Raw genomic sequence first — 22,500 nt, forward strand, 5'->3', positions numbered from 1 at the left:
AAAAAATTACCCCATTTGAGTATTGTGTACCATTCTAGTCAAATTTCAAAAAGAATACAATAATACTAGATAATGTTCAGAGAAGTGCAATAAAAGTGGCAAAAGGTGAGGGGTGGCCAAGATGGTGTCCTGAAGCCAGCAGCAGATGATCACTTCTAGAAGGGAGCGGCTCCATCTTAAGGATCTGAAACAGAGGAGCCTTTAGGTGATCCATATTGCAGGGAAAGGGTAAAATATTTTAAAATGATCCTTCCTATTTAAAACAGATTAGAAACAGCATTTGTTAAGTTGGTCCTGAAGTATACCATATACACAGGACTATTGTGCAAATTTATCTGATACATATTCAATGCGGGTATCACAAAAACCAGACTGTCTGGAGGGTACTTCATGTAGCTTAAGAAACACTGGATTAGAGTAATCAGCTACTAATCAGAAGAACCCCTAAGTCTTGGATGTTTTGGAAGTATTAAACTGTTAATGCGGTTTGAATCCGATTTGGATGAAGTGCACATCCTTGAACGGAAGTTTCCCTTTGCAGCCTCATTCCAGGACATATGAGAAGATGGATATAGAATATCAGCATGATGAGAAGGGCTAGTACCACTTATTTGGCAAACTATGTGGCTGTCAGAGTAGCTAAAGCAATGGTCAAACACACACACACATTTTGATCCAAGTATGATTTCTGGGAGACCCATAAAACTACAATTCATACACCAATTGCAAAAGAGTCTCTCTACCACAGAAGGCGCTGCCACAGAAAAGACTCTCAAAGGTGCATAGTTCTCATGCTCTGATGCTGTAGATTATTCAGTGGGCTCATAGGACCCCATCTCACAGTACTGACAGAAAAATATCTTGTGCCAGTCCTGAAGGAAGAGAGATCAGTAGTAAATGGAGGAGGACTGGAGACAATGGCAAGAATCACACATTACAGCTTCACATGCACTGATCAGTGGAAAGGATTCACCTAATTCAGAGTTTCCCAAACTGTGAGTCAGGACCCCCAAATGGAGTCAACAAAACCATGTTTGGGCCACAGACTAGGCAGGTGCTCCACAGCATCATTATTCTGCACAGTATTAATTGGCTGTGATTATGAGGTCACAACCATAAAGACTTTTAAAAGCATTGGTTTAATCATTAAAGCCCTCACCTGTAGATCGCTGCGGGGGGGACTGCAAATGACCCTTGGAGAGGAAAGGATGCTGGAAAGTGAACACTGGAGATCCACAGCTGGTAAGAGGGAAAAAAAAAAAAGATATATCAACTAAATCATAATGTAATTAAGATCCTCCTGTTTCCAGAAAGATCAATCATAGTAACATAGTAGATGGTGGCAGATAGGACCTGTACATAATCAGCCAACCAAATCAGATCTCAAAAAGAGAATGATCTCCCCTAAAATATACCGACAGGTTCAGTGCTTTGATTTTAATTAGAAGACTTTGCTCCAGTTCTCCATTATCCCCCCGATATTCAAAACTATTTAATCGGCCAGGAACTGCTCCTGGCTGGTTAAATAGGATTTAAGCGCCTAACCACAGATATTCAGCAGGAAATAACCGGTTATCTCCCACTGAATATCCCAGTTAGCAGTTGGCCACTAACCAGCTATATCGTACAACATAGCCAGTTAGGCGCGAATATCAGCACCTAACTGGCTATGTCAAGCAGTCAAAATAGGCTGCTTAAATAGCGGGCCTATCTTTGACCACTAAAACGTTAACTGGCTAGCACTGAATATCGTCATAGCTGGTTAACTTTTTAGTGGCCAAAATAAACCCAGATATTCAATGCCAGTCAATGGATATGACTAGACATTGAATATCAGGGCTTATCACCAGAGGTGGACAGCAAACGTGCTGCCCCGCCGACTGAATATCGGGCCCTATGTATTTTACTCATACTAGGTGTACAGGAGAAGCAGCATTCACAACTGACTAGGGGCAAGCCCTGTACTGCTCTAGCAGCCAGTGAAAATAACCAAGATGTAACAAAATAAGCACTAATTCTAACACAGCAACTGGGTGCCCAGATTTCATTATAGAATACTAGCATAAGTTAGCAGGTACGTGCCATTTAGGCGCACCCCCTTTCACGTCAATAGCAGGGTACATATATGCGCCTAAATGTCACACTTTTGGCATGAAACAGTATTCTGTAAGTTACATGCATAAATACAGGAACCACCCGTGTACTGTGCACTCCCCCTTACATTTACACACAAAGCGATTTGCACATCAAGGATAAAGAACACCACTTAGTGCCAAACTAGCACTTATGTGCATAACTAACATTGTGTAAGTGATAGCATACTATAACTTACACGCACAAATTGTGCCTCACTTTGGGTGACATGGGAGTGTGTTTATTATGCTGGAACTGTCTTAACTGAAGGGCTCGTGCCTTTGTTAGTGTGGGACATTATATATTTTGGTTTTTATGGTCAACATCCTCTCCCATTGGTGAAAGCACACAGTCACACGCACAACACAAACTGTCACATGTAGCTGGTAAATCACTGAAATCCTGGAAAATTATGTCATCAGCACGTGTTTGTTCCCATTTGGAAATGTGTTAGCTGCTGTGGTTTTTTTCTCTGGAAGAAGGTGTGGAGATTAGGCCAACAATTTCCAAACTATTCCCAAAGATCCTCAACTAAAGCCTTCTTTTCAGCATTACTAAAACATGCAAAAACACTGCACTCCATTTAAGTGCACGTCGGATAAGCGCATGCTCTGTTTAACTGCATGCCGTACTTCGGTCCAGTTTTTGGCGCCATCAATTTCTATGGGGACAAAGTTCAGTTTAGCGCGCCACTGATAAGTGCAAGATTCGCTTATATGCATGGTTTAAGACTGCTCCTCTACAGGAAAGACTCTGCATAAGCGTGCACACGGAATAGAAGTTCTTAAAAAATTAGAAAACAAAGTCAAGCATCTATTGCTAAACAATATGGCGTCAATCCCAGTCAAATTTCACGTGTCTTGAAGCAGAAAGATCAGCTTCTGGAAGACTGACAAAACAATACAAATCCACACAGGAAACGTAAAAGGGCGGGAAAAGCTGAGGAGGTAGAAGATGCTCTTCTTCGGTGGTTCTCTCAAGTCAGGAGCAAACAGTTTCCTGTCAGCGGTCCACTGCTTATGGAGAAAGCTAACCAGCTAGCTGAAAGTCTTGGACTAACTGAATTCAAAGCCACTGTTGGATGGTTGGAAAGATGGAAGGAGAGAACAACATAAAATTCAAGAAACAGCATGGTGAGAAACAAGACGCTGACGACTTTGGTGCTGAAAATTGGGTTGTTTCAGTTCTTCCCACCATCTTGAACGAGTTTGCACCTCGTGACATTTTCAATGCTGATGAAAACGGTCTCTACTAGCGAGCGATTCCTGATGGAACACTTGCATTCAAACATGCCAAAACTACTGGAGGTAAAACATAAGGACCGACTGACGATCCTCCTTTGCTGCAATATGGATGGGAGTGAAGTTGGAACCCCTCGTCATTGGAAAGAGCAAACAGCCCCCTTGCTTCAAGAATGTTAAGCGACTTCCTGTGTCATATGAGGCTAAAGCAAATTCATGGATGACTGGGGAAATTTGGAAGCAGTGGCTAAAGAAGTTAGACACTAGAATGCAGGCACAAAAGTGTTAGATTTTGTTGCTTTGTGATAATTGTGCTGCACACAGGGATGATGTCACGCTGTCTAACGTCAAGGTGATCTTCCAGCCACCAAACACTACCTCTCTGATCCAACCTTTGGATCAGGGCATAATAGCTAATTTCAAACAACATTATCGGGCTCTTGTGCTACGTCGTCTGATGAGCGTTAAGGATGACCAGACTGGCAAGGATAAACGTGCTGTTGAACTGGCTTGTAATCTATCACTGTTGGATTCCCTACATATGCAGAAAGAAGCCTGGAATCATGTTACACAGGCAACCATTGTGAACTGCTACAAGTGGGCAAGCTTTGTTAAGGATGTGGAGAAGGGCGAAACAGATGCAGCTGTTGCAAACGTGTCAGATGAACAAGCTATTGACATCCCAGCTGGTGTTACTGAAGAGGAGTTTCATCACTACGTAGCTGTTGATTAAGATCTACAAACAGCTGATGACAGCACTGATGTTGAGATATGCGCCTACATGCAGGCAACAACGGCTGATGAAACAGATGATGAAATGAGCAGCGAGGCACATGCTGACGAAATTCAAGAACTTCCTCCTGTCACTTTTGCAAGAGCGCTGGGGAGTCTCAACACCGTGCGGGCCTATCTGGAGGCCACTGGATGTCAGCGCTATGACAGTTTTTACAGTCTGGCAGACAGTCTATGGAACTCACAGACCCATAAGTGTACAGAGGACTAAAACTGATTACTTCAAGTAAGCCTAACGTCAGTTAATGGCGACTGTATACTGTACATATAATAATAAACAGTACTGTACATATGTTTATCAGATGTCAAGCTTCTTTGGGTCACAATGGTTAAGTGCATGCTCCGGTTAACTGCATGCATTTCTTTGGTCCCAGACCCTTGCACTTATGCAGATTGCACTGTATATGCAAGTATAGGTCATGAATATTAATGTAATCCTGAAATATAAACCAGGTTGAAATCCCAAGGAGCAAGTTTGGAGATTTCCAGACAGCTCCAAGGTCAATGGAGATATGTTGTGTTAGTCCTATTTGCTTATACCGTATTTAACAGAGGAAGGGCTCAGACTGACCCAAGATGACCTGAAAGCATATAATCATCCTACTCTGAGCAGGGGAAGTGGGCCTTTAATTCCAGGCCTCAAGTCTACATGTCTACAAAGACATCTAGGTTTTCAGATTATCTATGCTGAATATTCATCTGGAAAAAAAAGAAATGTTACTGTATTGTATTCCACTTTCTACTTTCATGTGATTGAAAGACAGAATATAAAAGGCCCATTCAACTGTCCTAAATCCAAGTTTTAATGCCATAGATTCTAGTTGATCTCTGCCTTTCCCTTCATTTATTTTAAGGATGGATCTCTTTGTGAGTTTCCCATGCCTTCTTAAATACCTGCTACTAATTTTTATTTTTATAAAAACAGAACTTAAAAAATGGGGGAAAGTTTAGCAATTATCTTTTCTTCTCCATTATCCCTCCATGTTTGCCCTCATCAGTCCCACCATCTGACAGAATGTATCTTGTTCCATCTGCATTCTTCTCCCTCTATTGATTTTCTTTTACTGCACCATCCCCCTTCCAGTATCTGCTGAACTCCCTTTATGAGTTCCAAAAGTTAATTGAAAAGCAATTATGTTTAGTACATCTTATCCTCTTAGGTAAAAGATTTTATTGCCTTTACTCAAGATTTCTCTCTACAACAGTATATTACATTTCCTATCCAAACAGCTGGTCATGCATTAGCCACTATTTTTTTCTTCCATATTATTTGGTACTGAAAAATTTGTCCCATCCACTCCCATGGTCTGATCACTACTAGTGACTTTGATGCTGGGGAACTGGGTTCAATTCCCACTGTAGCTCCTTGTGACTCTGGGCAAGTCATTTAACTCTCCAATTCCCCAGGTACAAATAAGTACCTGTATATAATATGTAAACCGCTTTGAATGTAGTTGCAAAAACCACAGAAAGGCAGTAAATCAAGTCCCATTCCCTAGTTAGTTGTCACCTATACTGTTGGTCTCAATTAATTCTTATCCCATAATTAACAAATCTTTTAGGAATGTGCAGGTTCTCTCTCCTGAGGACTCGTGAATTCCAACTTCTATCAGATCAGTTCTCTGGAACAACGCTTACTACCTTTCTTGATAAACATGCCCCTATTCAGTCGAGGGTCTCCTTATATAGTAAAAAAGAAACAACTTTGATCATAGTAACACAGTAAATGTCAGCAGATAAAGACCTGCATGGTCTATCCAGTCTGCCTAACAAGTTGGCCAGAGTTGAACCTCTGAATGAATAAATACTGGTATACATTATCTTTATCTCTCATGCCAATTTTGGGGCACAGACCATAAAAGTCTGCCCACACCTGTCCTACTTCCCAACCACTGGAGTTGCTGTTAAAACCCACTCTAGCCACCCAACTTCGCCGCCGTGAACATAAATGTAGGCAGTCACACTCAAGTGACTCTTCAGTGGCTGTTAAATCACTGGCTTATTTGTATAAATGAAAAAAAATCCTTAGCAAAGAAATATTTTTCTGAATCATAGTTAGGGATCCCAATACTTTAAAAACTTTATTTCACCTTTAATGACATTACTGGAAGTTCCACCTCTTTGGAACTGGCCTCTTTACATTTAACAGCTAGGGATTTAGCTTCTTAGTTTTCTAGAAAAATTCTCTCTCCAGATTTTAACTCAGAGTTCCTGTGTTACTTCTATCACACAGGTACCTTCTATGCCATCTTTACAACAAGGATCTGGATTCTTTACATCTCCTCCTACGACATCTCCACAGGTTCGACGCAGTAACCTTGACTACTTTCTATCCTATCTCTTTCTTTGCAGTTTTACAGGTCTTCAACATCTGAGACCAACAACTGCACCCCATGACCCTCTCTCTTCATGTTTACTTAAAAAATTTTTTAGGGACTCTTGATGCCGTATCTTACCTATGTTCTTTCTCCATTTTCAGGCATCAAATAGTAGAAGAGAAAAAGGAACCTCTGGCAGATGGTGTCCAGGAAAAATCTTTAATTAAACAACAGTATTCATTAATAAAGGGGACCCATTATTGTTATTGTTGTTTAATAAAGATTTTTCCTGGACACCATCTGCCAGAGGTTCCTTTTTCTCCTCTACTGTTTGATGCCTGGTGCTTTCCCTCAGTGGAGTTTTTTCCTTCTGTTCGTGTTTATCTCTCCATTTTCAGCATGGAGTAGTTCCCTCTTTCTGGAAGTCTTCATATATTTATCCCGTGAATAAAAACTGCAGCCTTAGTAATGACAAACAATTTCCATCCTGTTATAAATATCCTATTTGCTTCTAAATTAACTGAATCTTTGGCCTTTGATTAAGGTTCAATGTTGCATGTATTTGATTGTTCACTTAGGGCAATGCCATCAAAGTGATTCATATATATTAAAATTTCAAACTTACAACAGAATACAATGTGTCTAAGAAAATTACAATATAAACAAGGAAAAGCAGAGACAGTTAAACAATACAACAATAAAAACAAGCCCACTGCATCTCACAGGACCTTAAGGCTAAAGCAGTTCGACAATTAGAGAAAAAAGAAGGGGATTAATTTCTTTGAAGGGGTGAATGAACATGTGGATAAAGGTGAGTCGGTTGATATTTGCTGATGACACAAAGCTATTCAAAGTTGTTAAATCATGAAAGGATTGTGAATAATTACAAGAGGACCTTATGAAAGGCTTCAGAGGAAACTGGAGAGTCATGGGATAGGAGGTAGAGTTCTATTATGGATTAAAAATTAGTTAAAGATAGAAAACAGAGTAGGGTTAGTCAGTATTCTCAATGGAGAAGGGTAGATAGTGGAGTTCCTCAGGGGTCTGTGCTGGGACCACTGCTTTTTAACATATTTATAAATAATCTAGAGATGGGAGTAACTAGTGAGGTCATTAAAGTTTTGATGACACAAAGTTATTCAAAGTTGTTAAATCGCAAGAGGATTATGAAAAATTACGAGACTGGGAGACTGGGCAACCAAATGGCAAATGACATTTAATGTGAGCAAATGCAAAGTGTTGCATTTAGGAAGGAGGAACCCGAACTATAGTTACGTGATTCAAGGTTCCATATTAAGAGTCACCAACCAGGAAAGGGATCTAGATGTCATCATTGATGATACGTTGAAACCCTCTGCTCAATGTGTGGTGGTGACTAAGACAGCAAATAAAATGTTAGATATTATTTGGAAAGGCATAAAAAACAAAAAGAGAACGTTATAATGCCTTTGTATCGCTCCATGGTGCGACCGCAATTTGAATAATATGTGCAATTCTGGTCACAACATCTCAAAAAAGATAGAGTGGAATTAGCAAAGGTACAGAGAAGGGAAATGAAGATGATAAAAGGGATGGGATGACATCCCTATGAGGTAAGGCTAAAGCGGCTAGGGCTCTTCAGCTTGGAGAAAAGACGGCTGAGGGGAGAGATGATAGAGGGCTATAAAGTAACGAGCGGAGTGGAATGGGTAGACATGAATCACTTGTTTATTCTTTCCAAAAATACTAGGACTGGGGGGCATGAAACTAAGCTACAAATTAGTAAATTTAAAACAAATCGGAGAAAATATTTCTTCACTCAATGTGTAATTAAACTCTGGAATTTGTTGCCAGAGAATATGGTAAAAGCAGTTAGCTTAGTGGGGTTAGAAAAAGGGTTGGATGGCTTCCTAAAAGAAAAGTCCATAAGCCATTATTTAAGATGGACTTGGGGAAAATTCACTGCTTATTTTTAGGATAAGCAGCATAAAATGTATTGTACCGTTTTGGGATCTTTACTTGTAACTTGGATTGACACCTGTTGCTTGAAAAAGAAACACTTATGTACTTACATAATTTGATTTGCATACACTGCCTCCATTATATGCAAATTTCTTTCATACACATTCATTGTGAATATCCAGAAAACTTAACTAGCAAGGGGTACACCAGGACTGAACTTGGGAACCACTGTTCTAGACAACCCCACAGAGCAGGGACGCCCCAATCGATGTCTGGCATATTAAAATCACTTTATCAGTAGTACTTCTCCTTTCCTAGCTATTTTGTGAATGTCTTCAATTAAATCTCTTTCCATTTCTTCCGTGAAAGCCGCCTGTATATCACCCCAATATAAATACATTTTCCATTTCATCTTTAAAGATTAACCCACAGTACTTCTTCCTTACCCCATATGTCCTGCAATTCTGTCACTTTAATACTACTCTTAACATATGCCACTCATCTACCTTTTTTTCTTACACTGTTCTTCCTGAATAGATTATAGCCAGGTATAACTATATCCCAGTCATTGTTTTCTGTGAACGCCATTAAATTCAAGTCAGCTTCTACCATTACAGCCAGAAATCTGTATACAAAGCTCTCCAGATATATTGCTTTTCCCCCCCACATCTATAAAGGTATTTGATGTCTTATATTCCTGAGGGTTATTAATCACCGAATCTTTTCTCACCAATCCCCAGCGAATTTAGTTTAAAGCCCTCTTCAGTACATTAGCCAGTTTATTACTGAAGACACTTTGGCCCTTCTTTAATAGATGGACATCATCTCTGCTCAGTAGCTTTTGGAAAATCATCCTGTGTTCTAAGAAACCGAAGCGCTCATGTTGGCACCATCCATGCAGCCACATGTTCAGCACCAGGATGCGAGCTTCCATTGTCTGGCCTTTATGCTCAACTGGAAGGATCGATAAGAACACCGCCTGTGCAACTAACTGCTTCATTCTCTGTCCCAGAGCCATGAAGTCACGTTTGAAACAGCATTTATTGGTAGTTCCATCTTTTTGGATCACAGGTTTTGACACTATCCGTCAGTTAATATTTAGTGTGACCCTATCCTCTGTAATTCCCTACTACTGCATCTCAGATTTGAACCCTCATACATTTGTATTTTGATTCTTTAGTTGGGATAGGCAGGGATCTGGAGACAGGTCCCTCGGATGTATGGCAACATAATATTTTAAATATAATCCAATACAAGAAAATAAGTTAACTGCTCTCTTTTCTGCTTCATTTTAAATATGCTCTTGTTTGATTTTATGTAAACTACTTAGTTTTATAATGAGCAATATATCAAATGTGAAATGTTTTCACCAGTCTTCTCCATGTCACGTTTCATGCCACTCTCTTAAATTTTGTGAGAATTTTGTCCGCAGACAAAATATACATTTTTGGTCACTTGTGTATAATTCTTTTCAACTTGTATTGAATTGGAAATAATAAAAGGGGTGCCCCATTACTGAGAAAAGATTACTCACTCTAGCCTAGTCAAGTTTTTCCTTCAAGTCAAAAAAGGAATGTAGTCCCAGAACCTCTTGCTCTGCTCCATTTCATTTCTAGGACTGATGAATCATTACATTTCATTGCCCTTCGGACTGCAGCTTCATAATATTTTGAAATACGGGTATGCCACCCAGCCTCCTTCATCAAAGGCACTAAATATCCTATCAAAACCTAGATCTTTTCCCTTCTAGAACACGTGTAGCTACCGCAGGACTTGAATATGTATATGCTACAGAAAAGTAGAGAGAGAGGTTAAATGATACAGACATTTTAAGTATGTGAAAGGTATTAATATTCAAACAAACATCTTCCAGAGGATGTAGAACCAGAGGACATGAATGGAGGTTGCAGAGTGGTAGACTTGGGAGTAACATCAGGAAATACTTTTCACAGAGAGGGTAGCAGATGCCTGGAAAGCCCTTCCAGGAGAGGTGGTAGAGTCAAAAATGGTGAGTGAATTCAAAAATGCATGGGACAGAGGATGGCTTTTGAGGGGTTGTCTCGGGCAAGAGGCTGATGCTGGACAGACTTCTACGGTCTGTGTCCCACAAATGGCACAAGAAAGGTGAAGCTTCAGCAACTCCACTTTGTCACGTGCTATGAGTGAGGGTGATGTGCAGCTCAGTGGGGAGGAGAAGACATCTTGACTGGTAAGCTGAATACTGTCAGCAATACTTGGGGATGATAACCTTCCTGAGCTCTTACGCCAAGCCCCCTCCCTGCCCGTCTTCAAGTCTTTGCTTAAAGCCCACCTGTTCAATGCTGCGTTCGGCACCTAACCCTTACCGTTCAGTGAATCCAGACTGCCCCAATTTGACTGCCCCTATCGGACCGACCGTTCACTTGTCTATTAGATTGTAAGCTCTTTGAGCAGGGACTGTCTCTCTTTGTTAAATTGTACAGCGCTGCGTAACCCTAGTAGCGCTCTAGAAATGTTAAGTAGTAGTAGTATGATATGTGGTTATAACCAAGACTATCATGTTGGCATAGGTGACTGTACAGAGTGGCACAGCTCTGGCCACGTTGTTGGGCAGACTAGATGGACCGTGCTGATCTTTATCTGCCATCACTTACTGTGCTATTGTAATTAGTTTGGAATGTTAATTGGGAGCAGTATAAAGAAGTACAATATTGTAGGCAGAACAGTCATTTTAAATTGTTGATATCCTGCCCAGCCACCTCAAAAGTTAGCATACTCCACTTGTCTAATTCATCTAACACATTCAGTTAACTGAATATGTAATTCAACTTTTACAATTTTTATGTTTCTTCATAAATCTCTAAACACATTACTTTTACTTTCTGCATGACTATCTGAAAAGGGACTTTATTTTACAAGTCCCCTGCCTACATTCCTAGCCCCATTGCTAAGGACTTCTCAACAATGATTTTAAATCCATATATCTTTTAAAGTTCATCTACTTCTTCTAGTAGTAGCGATACAGATGTTAGCAGTTTATCCATACAAATACCTACTTCTTTAGTTTTCCTTTTGCAACAGATGCTATATTCCCCATTCTGCTACACATTGCAAGCAAAGGGTTCTTAGAGGGCAGAAACAGCAGTGGAGCTAGGCGTATCCCTGCCTTCTGCCTATCTGCAAAGGAAATACAGTAGAATCTATTCCATTGGCCAATACTGCCACTGTTGACTTCTTGTAAAGAGCTTTCATCCAAGCAAGAAATTCTTCCCTGTATTAATTCTCTCCAACATGGTACTATACATAGATTTACTGATTGCTTTTTAGGGAATCAATGAGGGCCTTTCCAAGAGCAGCTGAGGCTCTAGGCGACCCTTCAGCTAGATACCCATGGCTCAAGGAAATCTGATGCTTGAGGCAATTGATGAGATGCCCCTTCCCCCCCCCCCCCCCCCCCCCCCCCCCCCCCCAAAGATGGGCCCCCTCAGAGCTCTGGTTAAGGAATAGGGAGGGGGGGAGATTCACCTCACTCAGAACACTGGCTAGCTAGGTGGTTTAATTTTTGCTAATCTGGATAAAGTCAATCACTGCGGCTTAAGCATATAAAAGTACAATTACACATTCATTCAGTAACAATTTAACTGATCCATACCCCATTGACTCAAAACACACCAAAAGCTAAACTGCTGCTGTAATGGATCTGAAGTTAAGGAAACAGCATGGCTTTGTTTCCAGAATGCTGGAAACTCCTCTCACAGGAGGAAAAGACAAAGGGGTTAGGGCTTTTCAGTTTGGAAAAGAGATGGCCGATAGGAGATATGATTGAGGTCTACAAAATCCTGAGTGGTGTAGAATGAGTAGAAGTGAATCAATTTTTTCACTCTTTTAAAAAAGAACAAAGACTAGGGACACTCAATGAAGAACCTTTAAAACAAATAGAAGGAAATATTTTTCACTTAATGAATAGTTAAGCTCTGGAGCTCTTTGCTGGAGGATGTGGTAAGTGGTTAGCGTATCTGGATTAAAAAAAAAAAAAAAAAAAAAAAGGTTTGGACAAGTTTCTGGAGGACAAGTCCAGAGTCTGCTACTGAGACAGACATGGGGAAGCCACTACTTATCCTGGGATTAGTAGCATGGAATCTTGCTATCTGGGTTTCTGCCAAGTACTTAACTAACCTTAACTGAGGTAGCAGCACCCAGTTCTCCCAGTGCCTGCCAACAAAGAATAGGACTTCAATTTTGGGGAAATCTGCATTGTTGCTAACCCAGTGGCGTTCCTAGCATCGACGACACCCGGGGCGGATCGCCGATGCGCCCCCCCCTGGGTGCACGCCGCTAGGGGGGGGGGGTGCCGCAGCGCGCGCCTGTCGGCTGCGAGTTCGAATCGCTAAGCTAAATTCTCTCGTTCGCTGCAGCTCCCTCCCTCTGCCCCGGAACAGGAAGTAACCTGTTCCGGGGCAGAAGGAGGGAGGTGCAGCGAACGAGAGAATTTAGTGTAGCGATTCGAACTCGCAGCCGACAGGCGTGCACCGCGGCACCCGGGGCGGACCGCCTCCACCGCCCCCCCTTGGTACGCCACTGTGCTAACCATAGCCAAAATGGTTCTGCTTCCCCTCTCTGAATTGTTTTGAGTTCTGTTACATCCTTCTTAAGATGGGGAGACCAGAACGGCACACTATTCAAGGTGTAGCTGTATCATGGATTTGGTCTTTATTTTCCATTCCTGTCCTAGTACTTTATGACACTATGACAAATGTTAGATATTCTCTTCCCCCATTCATCATGGGGTTGGATTAAAAAAGCGAATGCTACATACCTGTAGAAGGTATTCTCCGAGAACAGCAGGCTGATTGTTCTCACTGATGGGTGACGTCCACGGCAGCCCCTCCAATCGGAAAACTTTACTAGCAAAGGCCTTTGCTAGTCCTCGCGCGCCGATGTGCACCGCGCATGCGCGGCCGTCTTCCCGCCCGAACCGGCTCGTGTTTGTCAGTCCCGTATGTAGCAAGACAAAGACAAGGGAAGACACAACTCCAAAGGGGAGGCGGGCGGGTTTGTGAGAACAATCAGCCTGCTGTCCTCGGAGAATACCTTCTACAGGTATGTAGCATTCGCTTTCTCCGAGGACAAGCAAGCTGCTTGTTCTCACTGATGGGGTATCCCTAGCCCCCAGGCTCACTCAAAACAACAAACATGGTCAATTGGGCCTCGCAACGGCGAGGACAGAACTGAGATTGACCTAACAACTTATCCAACTAACTGAGAGTGTAGCCTGGAACAGAACAAACATGGGCCTAGGGGGGTGGAGTTGGATTCTAAACCCCGAACAGATTCTGAAGCACTGACTGCCCGAACCGACTGTCGCGTCGGGTATCCTGCTGCAGGCAGTAATGAGATGTGAATGTGTGGACAGATGACCACGTCGCAGCTTTGCAGATCTCTTCAATAGTGGCTGACTTCAAGTGGGCCACTGACGCTGCCATGGCTCTAACATTATGAGCCGTGACATGACCCTCAAGAGCCAGCCCAGCCTGGGCGTAAGTGAAGGAAATGCAATCTGCTAGCCAATTGGATATGGTGCGTTTCCCCACAGCCACTCCCCTCCTGTTGGGATCAAAAGAAAACAATTGGGCGGACTGTCTGTTGGGCTGTGTCCGCTCCAGATAGAAGGCCAATGCTCTTTTGCAGTCCAATGTGTGCAGCTGACGTTCAGCAGGGCAGGAATGAGGACGGGGAAAAAATGTTGGCAAGACAATTGACTGGTTCAGATGGAACTCCGACACTACCTTTGGCAAGAACTTAGGGTGAGTGCGGAGGACTACTCTGTTATGATGAAATTTGGTGTAAGGGGCCTGGGCTACCAGGGCCTGAAGCTCACTGACTCTACGAGCTGAAGTAACTGCCACCAAGAAAATGACCTTCCAGGTCAAGTACTTCAGATGGCAGGAGTTCAGTGGCTCAAAGGGAGGTTTCATCAGCTGGGTGAGAACGACATTGAGATCCCATGACACTGTAGGAGGTTTGACGGGGGGCTTTGAAAAAAGCAAACCTCTCATGAAGCGAACAACTAAAGGCTGTCCTGAGATCGGCTTACCTTCCACACGGTAATGGTATGCACTGATTGCAGTAAGGTGAACCCTTACAGAGTTGGTCTTGAGACCAGACTCAGACAATTGCAGAAGGTATTCAAGCAGGGTCTGTGTAGGACAAGAGCGAGGATCTAGGGCCTTGCTGTCATACCAGACGGCAAACCTCCTCCATAGAAAGAAGTAACTCCTCTTAGTGGAATCTTTCCTGGAAGCAAGCAAGATGTGGGAGACACCCTCTGACAGACCCAAAGAGGCAAAGTCTACGCTCTCAACGTCCAGGCCGTGAGAGCCAGAGACCGGAGGTTGGGATGCAGAAGCGCCCCTTCGTCCTGTGTGATGAGGGTCGAAAACACTCCAATCTCCACGGTTCTTCGGAGGACAACTCCAGAAGAAGAGGGAACCAGATCTGACGCGGCCAAAAGGGAGCAATCAGAATCATGGTGCCTCGGTCTTGCTTGAGTTTCAACAAAGTCTTCCCCACCAGAGGTATGGGAGGATAAGCATACAGCAGACCTTCCCCCCAGTCCAGGAGGAAGGCATCCGATGCCAGTCTGCCGGGGGCCTGAAGTCTGGAACAGAACTGAGGGACCTTGTGGTTGGCTCGAGATGCAAATAGATCTACCAAGGGGGTGCCCCACACCTGGAAGATCTGGCGCACTACTCGGAAGTTGAGCGACCACTCGTGAGGTTGCATAATCCTGCTCAGTCTGTCGGCCAGACTGTTATTTATGCCTGCCAGATATGTGGCTTGGAGCACCATGCCGTGACGGCGAGCCCAGAGCCACATGCTGACGGCTTCCTGACACAGGGGGCGAGATCCGGTGCCCCCCTGCTTGTTGATGTAATACATGGCAACCTGGTTGTCTGTCTGAATTTGGATAATTTGGTGGGACAGCCGATCTCTGAAAGCCTTCAGAGCGTTCCAGACCGCTCGTAACTCCAGGAGATTGATCTGCAGATCGCGTTCCTGGAGGGACCAGCTTCCCTGGGTGTGAAGCCCATCGACATGAGCTCCCCATCCCAGGAGAGACGCATCCGTAGTCAGCACCTTTTGTGGCTGAGGAATTTGGAAAGGACGTCCCAGAGTCAAATTGGACCAAATCGTCCACCAATACAGGGATTTGAGAAAACTCGTGGACAGGTGGATCACGTCTTCTAGATTCCCAGCAGCCTGAAACCACTGGGAAGCTAGGGTCCATTGAGCAGATCGCATGTGAAGGCGGGCCATGGGAGTCACATGAACTGTGGAGGCCATGTGGCCCAGCAATCTCAACATCTGCCGAGCTGTAATCTGCTGGGACGCTCGTACCCGCGAGACGAGGGACAACAAGTTGTTGGCTCTCGTCTCTAGGAGATAGGCACGAGCCGTCCGAGAATCCAGCAGAGCTCCTATGAATTCGAGTCTCTGTACTGGGAGAAGATGGGACTTTGGATAATTTATCACAAACCCCAGTAGCTCCAGGAGGCGAATAGTCATCTGCATAGACTGTAGAGCTCCTGCCTCGGATGTGTTCTTCACCAGCCAATCGTCGAGATAGGGGAACACGTGTACTCCCAGCCTGCGAAGCGCCGCTGCTACTACAGCCAAGCACTTCGTGAACACTCTGGGCGCAGAGGCGAGCCCAAAGGGTAGCACACAGTACTGGAAGTGACGTGTGCCCAGCTGAAATTGCAGATACTGTCTGTGAGCTGGCAGTATCGGGATGTGCGTGTAGGCGTCCTTCAAGTCCAGAGAGCATAGCCAGTCGTTTTCCTGAATCATGGGAAGAAGGGTGCCCAGGGAAAGCATCCTGAACTTTTCCTTGACCAGATATTTGTTCAGGGCCCTTAGGTCTAGGATGGGACGCATCCCCCCTGTTTTCTTTTCCACAAGGAAGTACCTGGAATGGAATCCCAGCCCTTCTTGCCCGGATGGCACGGGCTCGACCGCATTGGCGCTGAGAAGGGCGGAGAGTTCCTCTGCAAGTACCTGCTTGTGCTGGAAGCTGTAGGATTGAGCTCCCGGTGGGCAATTTGGAGGTTTGGAGGCCAAATTGAGGGTGTATCCTTGCCGAACTATTTGAAGAACCCAACGGTCGGAGGTTATGAGAGGCCACCTTTGGTGAAAAACTTTCAACCTCCCCCCGACCGGCAGATCTCCCGGCACTGACACGTTGATGTCGGCTATGCTCTGCTGGAGCCAGTCAAAAGCTCGCCCCCTGCTTTTGCTGGGGAGCCGTGGGGCCTTGCTGAGGCGCACGCTGCTGACGAGAGCTAGCGCGCTAGGGCTTAGCCTGGGCCGCAGGCTGTCGAGAAGGAGGATTGTACCTACGCTTACCAGAAGAGTAGGGAACAGTCTTCCTTCCCCCATAAAAACGTCTACCTGAGGAGGTAGATGCTGAAGGCTGCCGGCGGGAGAACTTGTCGAAAGCGGTATCCCGCTGGTGGAGCTGCTCTACCACCTGTTCGACTTTCTCTCCAAAAATATTGTCCGCTCGGCAAGGGGAGTCCGCAATCTGCTGCTGGATCCTATTCTCCAGGTCGGAGGCACGCAGCCATGAGAGTCTGCGCATCACCACACCTTGAGCAGCGGCCCTGGACGCGACATCCAAGGTATCATATACCCCTCTGGCCAGGAATTTTCTGCACGCCTTCAGCTGCCTGACCACCTCCTGAAATGGCTTGGCTTGCTCAGGAGGGAGCTTGTCCACCAAGCCCGCCAACTGCCGCACATTGTTCCACATGTGTATGCTCGGGTAGAGTTGGTAAGACTGGATTTTGGCCACGAGCATAGAAGAATGGTAGGCCTTCCTCCCAAAGGAGTCTAAGGTTCTAGAGTCCTTGCCCGGGGGCGCCGAAGCATGCTCCCTAGAACTCTTAGCCTTCTTTAGGGCCAGATCCACCACACCAGAGTCGTGAGGCAACTGAGTGCGCATCAGCTCTGGGTCCCCATGGATCCGGTACTAGGACTTGATCTTCTTGGGAATGTGGGGATTACTTAGAGGCTTGGTCCAGTTCGCCAGCAATGTCTTTTTTAGGACATGATGCATGGGTACTGTGGACGCTTCCTTAGGTGGAGAAGGATAGTCCAGGAGCTCAAACATTTCAGCCCTGGGCTCGTCCTCCACAACCACCGGGAAGGGGATGGCCATAGACCTCTCCCGGACAAAGGCCGCAAAAGACAGACTCTCGGGAGGAGAAAGATGCCTTTCAGGGGAGGGAGTGGGATCCGAAGGAATGCCATCAGACTCCTAGTCAGATAAATATCTGATGTCCTCCTCCTCTTCCCACGAGGCCTCACCATCGGTATCAGACACAAAATCATGAACCTGTGTCTGAAGCCGTGCCCGACTTGACTCCGTGGAAACACGGCCACGGTGGGAGCGTCGAGAGGTAGACTCCCTCGCCCGCACCGGCGAAGCTCCCTCCGCCGATGTCGTCAGGGAGCCTTCCTGGGAGGCGACCGCAGTCGGTACCGCAAGCGGCACCGATGGCGGAGACCTCACCCCGGGCAAGGGGCCAGCCAGTGCCTCACTCGACGGTACCGGTGGCGCAAGCACCCCCGGTACCGGAGGGGAAGGGCGCAACAGCTCTCCCAGGATCTCTGGGAGAACGGCCCAAAGACTCTCGTGCAGAGCGGCTGTGGAGAAAGACATGGAAGCCGATGCAGGCGTCGAAGTCAGAGTCTGTTCCGGGCGTGGAGGCAGTTCCGGGCTGTCCAAGGCGAAGCGCATCGACACCTCCTGAACAGAGGGTGAGCGGTCCTCCCGGTGCCAATGCCTACTGGGTGCCGACTCCCTCGGCGACCCAGAGCTCTCGGTACCGATGCGGGAAGGAGACTGGTGTCAATGCTTCTTTGACTTTTTCAAACGAAGCATGTCACCGGAACTTCCCAGTACCGACGAGGACGTAGAATCCAGCCGTCGCTTCCTCGGGGCCGAGGCCGAAGAAGGTCGGTCTCGGGGGGGCTGTACCGCAGGAGCCCTCAGGGTAGGGGGAGACCCACCCGAAGGCTCACCGCCACCAGCAGGGGAATGGACAACCCTCACCTGCACTCCAGTCGAAGCACCACCATCCGACGACATCAGCACTAGTGGAGGTCCCGGTACCACCGACGCCGACGCAGCCTTTCGATGTCTCGGTACCGACGATGCAGAGCGTCGATGCCTCGATGCAGTCGATGCCGAGGTCGAAGGTCTTGAAGCTGTCGACGTCGATGCACTCGATACCCCCGGTGCTGTTGCCGACAAAGAGCCCGAGAACAACACGTTCCACTGGGCCAATCTCGCTACCTGAGTCCTCTTCTGTAAAAGGGCGCAAAGACTACAGGCCTGCGGGCGGTGCCCAGCCCCCAGACACTGAAGACATGACGCGTGCCTATCAGTGAACGAGATTACCCAGGCGCACTGGGTGCACTTCTTGAAGCTGCTGGGAGACTTCGATGACATGGGCGGAAAAATCACGCTGGCGAAATCAAAACTCATACTGGAGGTAAAGGCACCAAAAATAGGGAGAGAAAAAAACCCGAACCGAGGCCTCAAAAAGGCCTACCCCGAAAACGAAAGGAAACTTAGCAGGACAAAAGCTGGGAACACGGGAAAAGGGAAAAGACCATAAAGGTCTTCTAATTTTTTTTTTTTTTCCTAGAGCATAAACGCGAAGGCGCGTTAGGGTCAACTTGAGGGGCGCGAAACGGCGCAAAACACGACCGTCCCGAGCGCGGACAAAAGAAGACTGACGAACATGAGCCGGTTTGGGCGGGAAGACGGCCGTGCATGCGCGGTGCGCATCGGCGCGCGAGGACTAGCAAAGGCCTTTGCTAGTAAAGTTTTCCGATTGTAGGGGCTGCCGTGGACGTCACCTATCAGTGAGAACAAGCAGCCTGCTTGTCCTCGGAGAAATGCTGTTAAAACATATTCAGTAATAAAGGAATGTCAAGAGGGAAGTACCTCAACACGAACAGGAAATAGGGCAAACTGTGCTTTTTGTCTCGCTTCCCCACCCCCTTCTGCACTATTCTGAGGAACATCACAGTCAAATATTAACAGCCAACTCCTTTTCTCATGAAAAGGCCCTTTGTGTATAAAGTCTTAGCAGGTTAAAGCCAAAAATCTCCATTAAAAAGTCAACAGCAGACAAAACAGGCAAAAGAAGAGCCTACATTCAGGACAATAACCAGATGACATGGTACACCTGACACAGGGGGCGAGATCCCATCCCACCAACAGGTTCTATGCCTGCTCTCTCCAGACTGGCACAGCTACCATGCCCAGTCTGTATGGGGAAAGCTGGGCTGTTACTGGCCAGTTTGAAGAAGGTGTGGACAAATCTAAGGGCTGAAGGGTAGAGAAGTGGGGCATCGTAATGGAAAGCTTGCCCTACTCATTTGTTATCTTCTGGTACTTATCAGCATGGTGGTCTGGTTGTGAATCTGACTTACTCACCTATATCAACAGCCCTGCCTACACTTGCAAGAGAAAGGAAAAACAAAAGGCAGGAAAGAAAGGACAGGCTACATTCATCAGGGATAGATGGAAGATGGTTTAAGAGAGAAAAGCCAAAGACAAAAAGTAGCAGGATGGGGGAAGGCAATTATTTTCCCTTTGTCAGTTGTCCATGTTATATTCTTGCTTTATGTGAACAAGTGTGATATCCACATGATGATCAATACCACCTCCCTCCAAAGTCAATATAAGCAGAAAATGCTTTAAAAAAAAAAACAACTTAAAAAATGCCAACATCTCCTTAAAACTGAAATGGAGGGAACATGAGTTTAACGGAAAAAGGAACAGTATAAAAATAAAGGTTTTATAGCAGGGGTTTTTCAAGCCAGTCCCCAGGACACACCCAGTCAGTCAGGTTTTCAGGATATCCACAATGAATATATGTGAGATAAATTTGGATGCATTACCTCTAATATATGCAAAGCCATCTCTTGCATATTCACTGTGAATATCTGGATAATCTGACTGACTAGGTGTATCCTGAGGCTGTTTTGAGAAACATTGTCTTAAAGTGTTGTTTGATTGAGGGGAGAAACAGGAAGGTGGTGGTGGGATAGAGGAAGATCAATAATGATACTGCCCTGGCTGGTGGTGATCACTGCTGTTACTATTGTCTGCAAAGAAAACAAGGGAGAAGGTCAGAGGGACTCACCTGTTGCCACTGAGAGGGGATGGGGAGTTGTTCATCCCAGGAGATTCTGAAAGAAAGTAATTATATCAGGATACACAAATACTCTGCACCATCATCTGCCTTTTCTTCTCCCAGTCCCTTTCATCATGTCTCTGCTCCAGTTAGAGGAAGGTAATGACTTTGTACCCTGTGCAGTTCCCTATAACCTTCCCTTGTACACACAAAGGCTCTATTCAGTCCTTAGGAATTTTTTTCTTACCTTTAATACCTTCCAGAAACCTTCCTCCATCGCGGATATATTTTCAGAACAAAATACACACAAACCACATTTGTCCTAGTTGTAACAACATATGGCAAAAAAAAAAAAAAAGCTCTCACTATCACTGACAAATAAGATCTAAACCTACTCTCTCTTCCCCTCCCCCCTTCCTCCATAGACATCCAACCTTTCATATTTACTTAAAACAGTGAATGCACAGTTGCTTAACTCTGACAGGTGTTCTCCAAGGACAAGAGGATATCAGTCCTCACACATAGGAGACTGTATCCAACAGAGCCTAGACCAGAGAAAAAGCACTAAAAGCTTTGTAGTGTGGTGTAGTGTGCATCTGCGAGGTTTGCCCACACTGCTGTTATATTGGGCCACGTCAGTTCTGTATATAGCTACTAGGAGAAGTCAACTTCTAGGGGAACTAAGAGGGTTTATTTATTTATTTGAACATTTGTTATACTGTGATTTGCATGTGTACAACGAATCAATGTAAAATGGACGTAAAGATTAATGATAAAATCTAATATTAAATTAGACAAAAACAAAGACAATGGGGATCAAGTGGAAAAAAAAACATTAGGTAGGGAAGGTGAATTAACACAATCCATTTTTTACAAAAGTCCTGGCTGATGACCAAATGTAGCTACCTAGCAATAAGGGGGTAATGCATTTGGATATACCACCTTTCTGTGATGCAACCAAAAAAGGAAAACACAAAGTGGGAGAGAATTAAATAAGGTTCACTAAACTGTTATAAAAAATAGAAATATAATCCAGGAAAGCCCAGGAGAATAACCAGGTTGTGTGACTGATGCCCTCTGAGAACCATGGTATAGCTAGGTCACCTTGTTTTATTTGAAGACAAACAAAATATTCAGTCCTCACAAGTAGGAATTCCTTGCTAGAGGTTCTGCAGGGCATATGGCCTATACCACCATTTTATGTACATTGCAGAACCCAACCTGAATAAACATGCACTGCAAAGCCCTATGGAATTCTGACTAGAGGACGTAGGCTAGACAGCAATTTTGTCTGTATGTAAGGCCTGAGCACAATATAGCTTCTCTACTGAACCATGGATTATTACACTACAGTTGTATCAAGCCACTTAAATGTATAGAGGACCAAGGACTACGTTTCCTCATCCACCCTGAAACCAGAAAAATTCAGCTAGTTTCTCGTTTGGAAGAACAGACATTTTTTATGTTATTCCAGCCAGCTTGGAGACTTTCTGCATACATCGGTTGCATCTGAAGACTACATGGAGAATACCGTCCTGACTGGTGGTACTGGAGCAGATCAATTCTGCAGAGCCAAACAAAGACTATTTACAAAAGTTTGGGTAAACACTGATGCTGCAAATTTACTAACTGACTTTGCAGAACAAATTGGGCTTGTTCTTGTTTGCTCTCTTTTATCATTCTTATGCATTCTGATTTGGATGACAAGTTGCACTGCTACTTTAGCATCTGGTCATGTATTTATTCCTACAAGCATTTGCCTACAGGGTCGGCTTAACCATTGGACCAGGTGAGACTCTGGCCAAGGGCACTAGCGATTAAGGGTGCCAAAGTATCCAGCCTCTTACCTCATACGGTTTACAGGTTAAACCTTTTCTCCCG

The 22,500-nt window shown here is 44.9% G+C and overlaps 1 protein-coding gene across 1 annotated transcript in view; it reads right to left on the reverse strand.

The window, feature by feature from the left end:
- The window catches only part of CAMSAP3 (calmodulin regulated spectrin associated protein family member 3), a 272,719-nt gene that overhangs the window by 60,161 nt on the left and 190,058 nt on the right, over positions 1–22,500 (reverse strand). Inside the window, exons 8-9 of the mRNA XM_030197560.1 lie at positions 20,629–20,674; positions 1,160–1,239 (exon numbers count right to left, since the gene is read on the reverse strand). Coding sequence (XP_030053420.1) covers positions 1,160–1,239; positions 20,629–20,674 — 126 coding nt within the window. The remainder of the gene's footprint in view (positions 1–1,159; positions 1,240–20,628; positions 20,675–22,500) is intronic.

The sequence above is a fragment of the Microcaecilia unicolor genome, chromosome 3 (genome assembly GCF_901765095.1).
Source record: "Microcaecilia unicolor chromosome 3, aMicUni1.1, whole genome shotgun sequence".
NCBI lineage: Eukaryota > Metazoa > Chordata > Amphibia > Gymnophiona > Siphonopidae > Microcaecilia > Microcaecilia unicolor.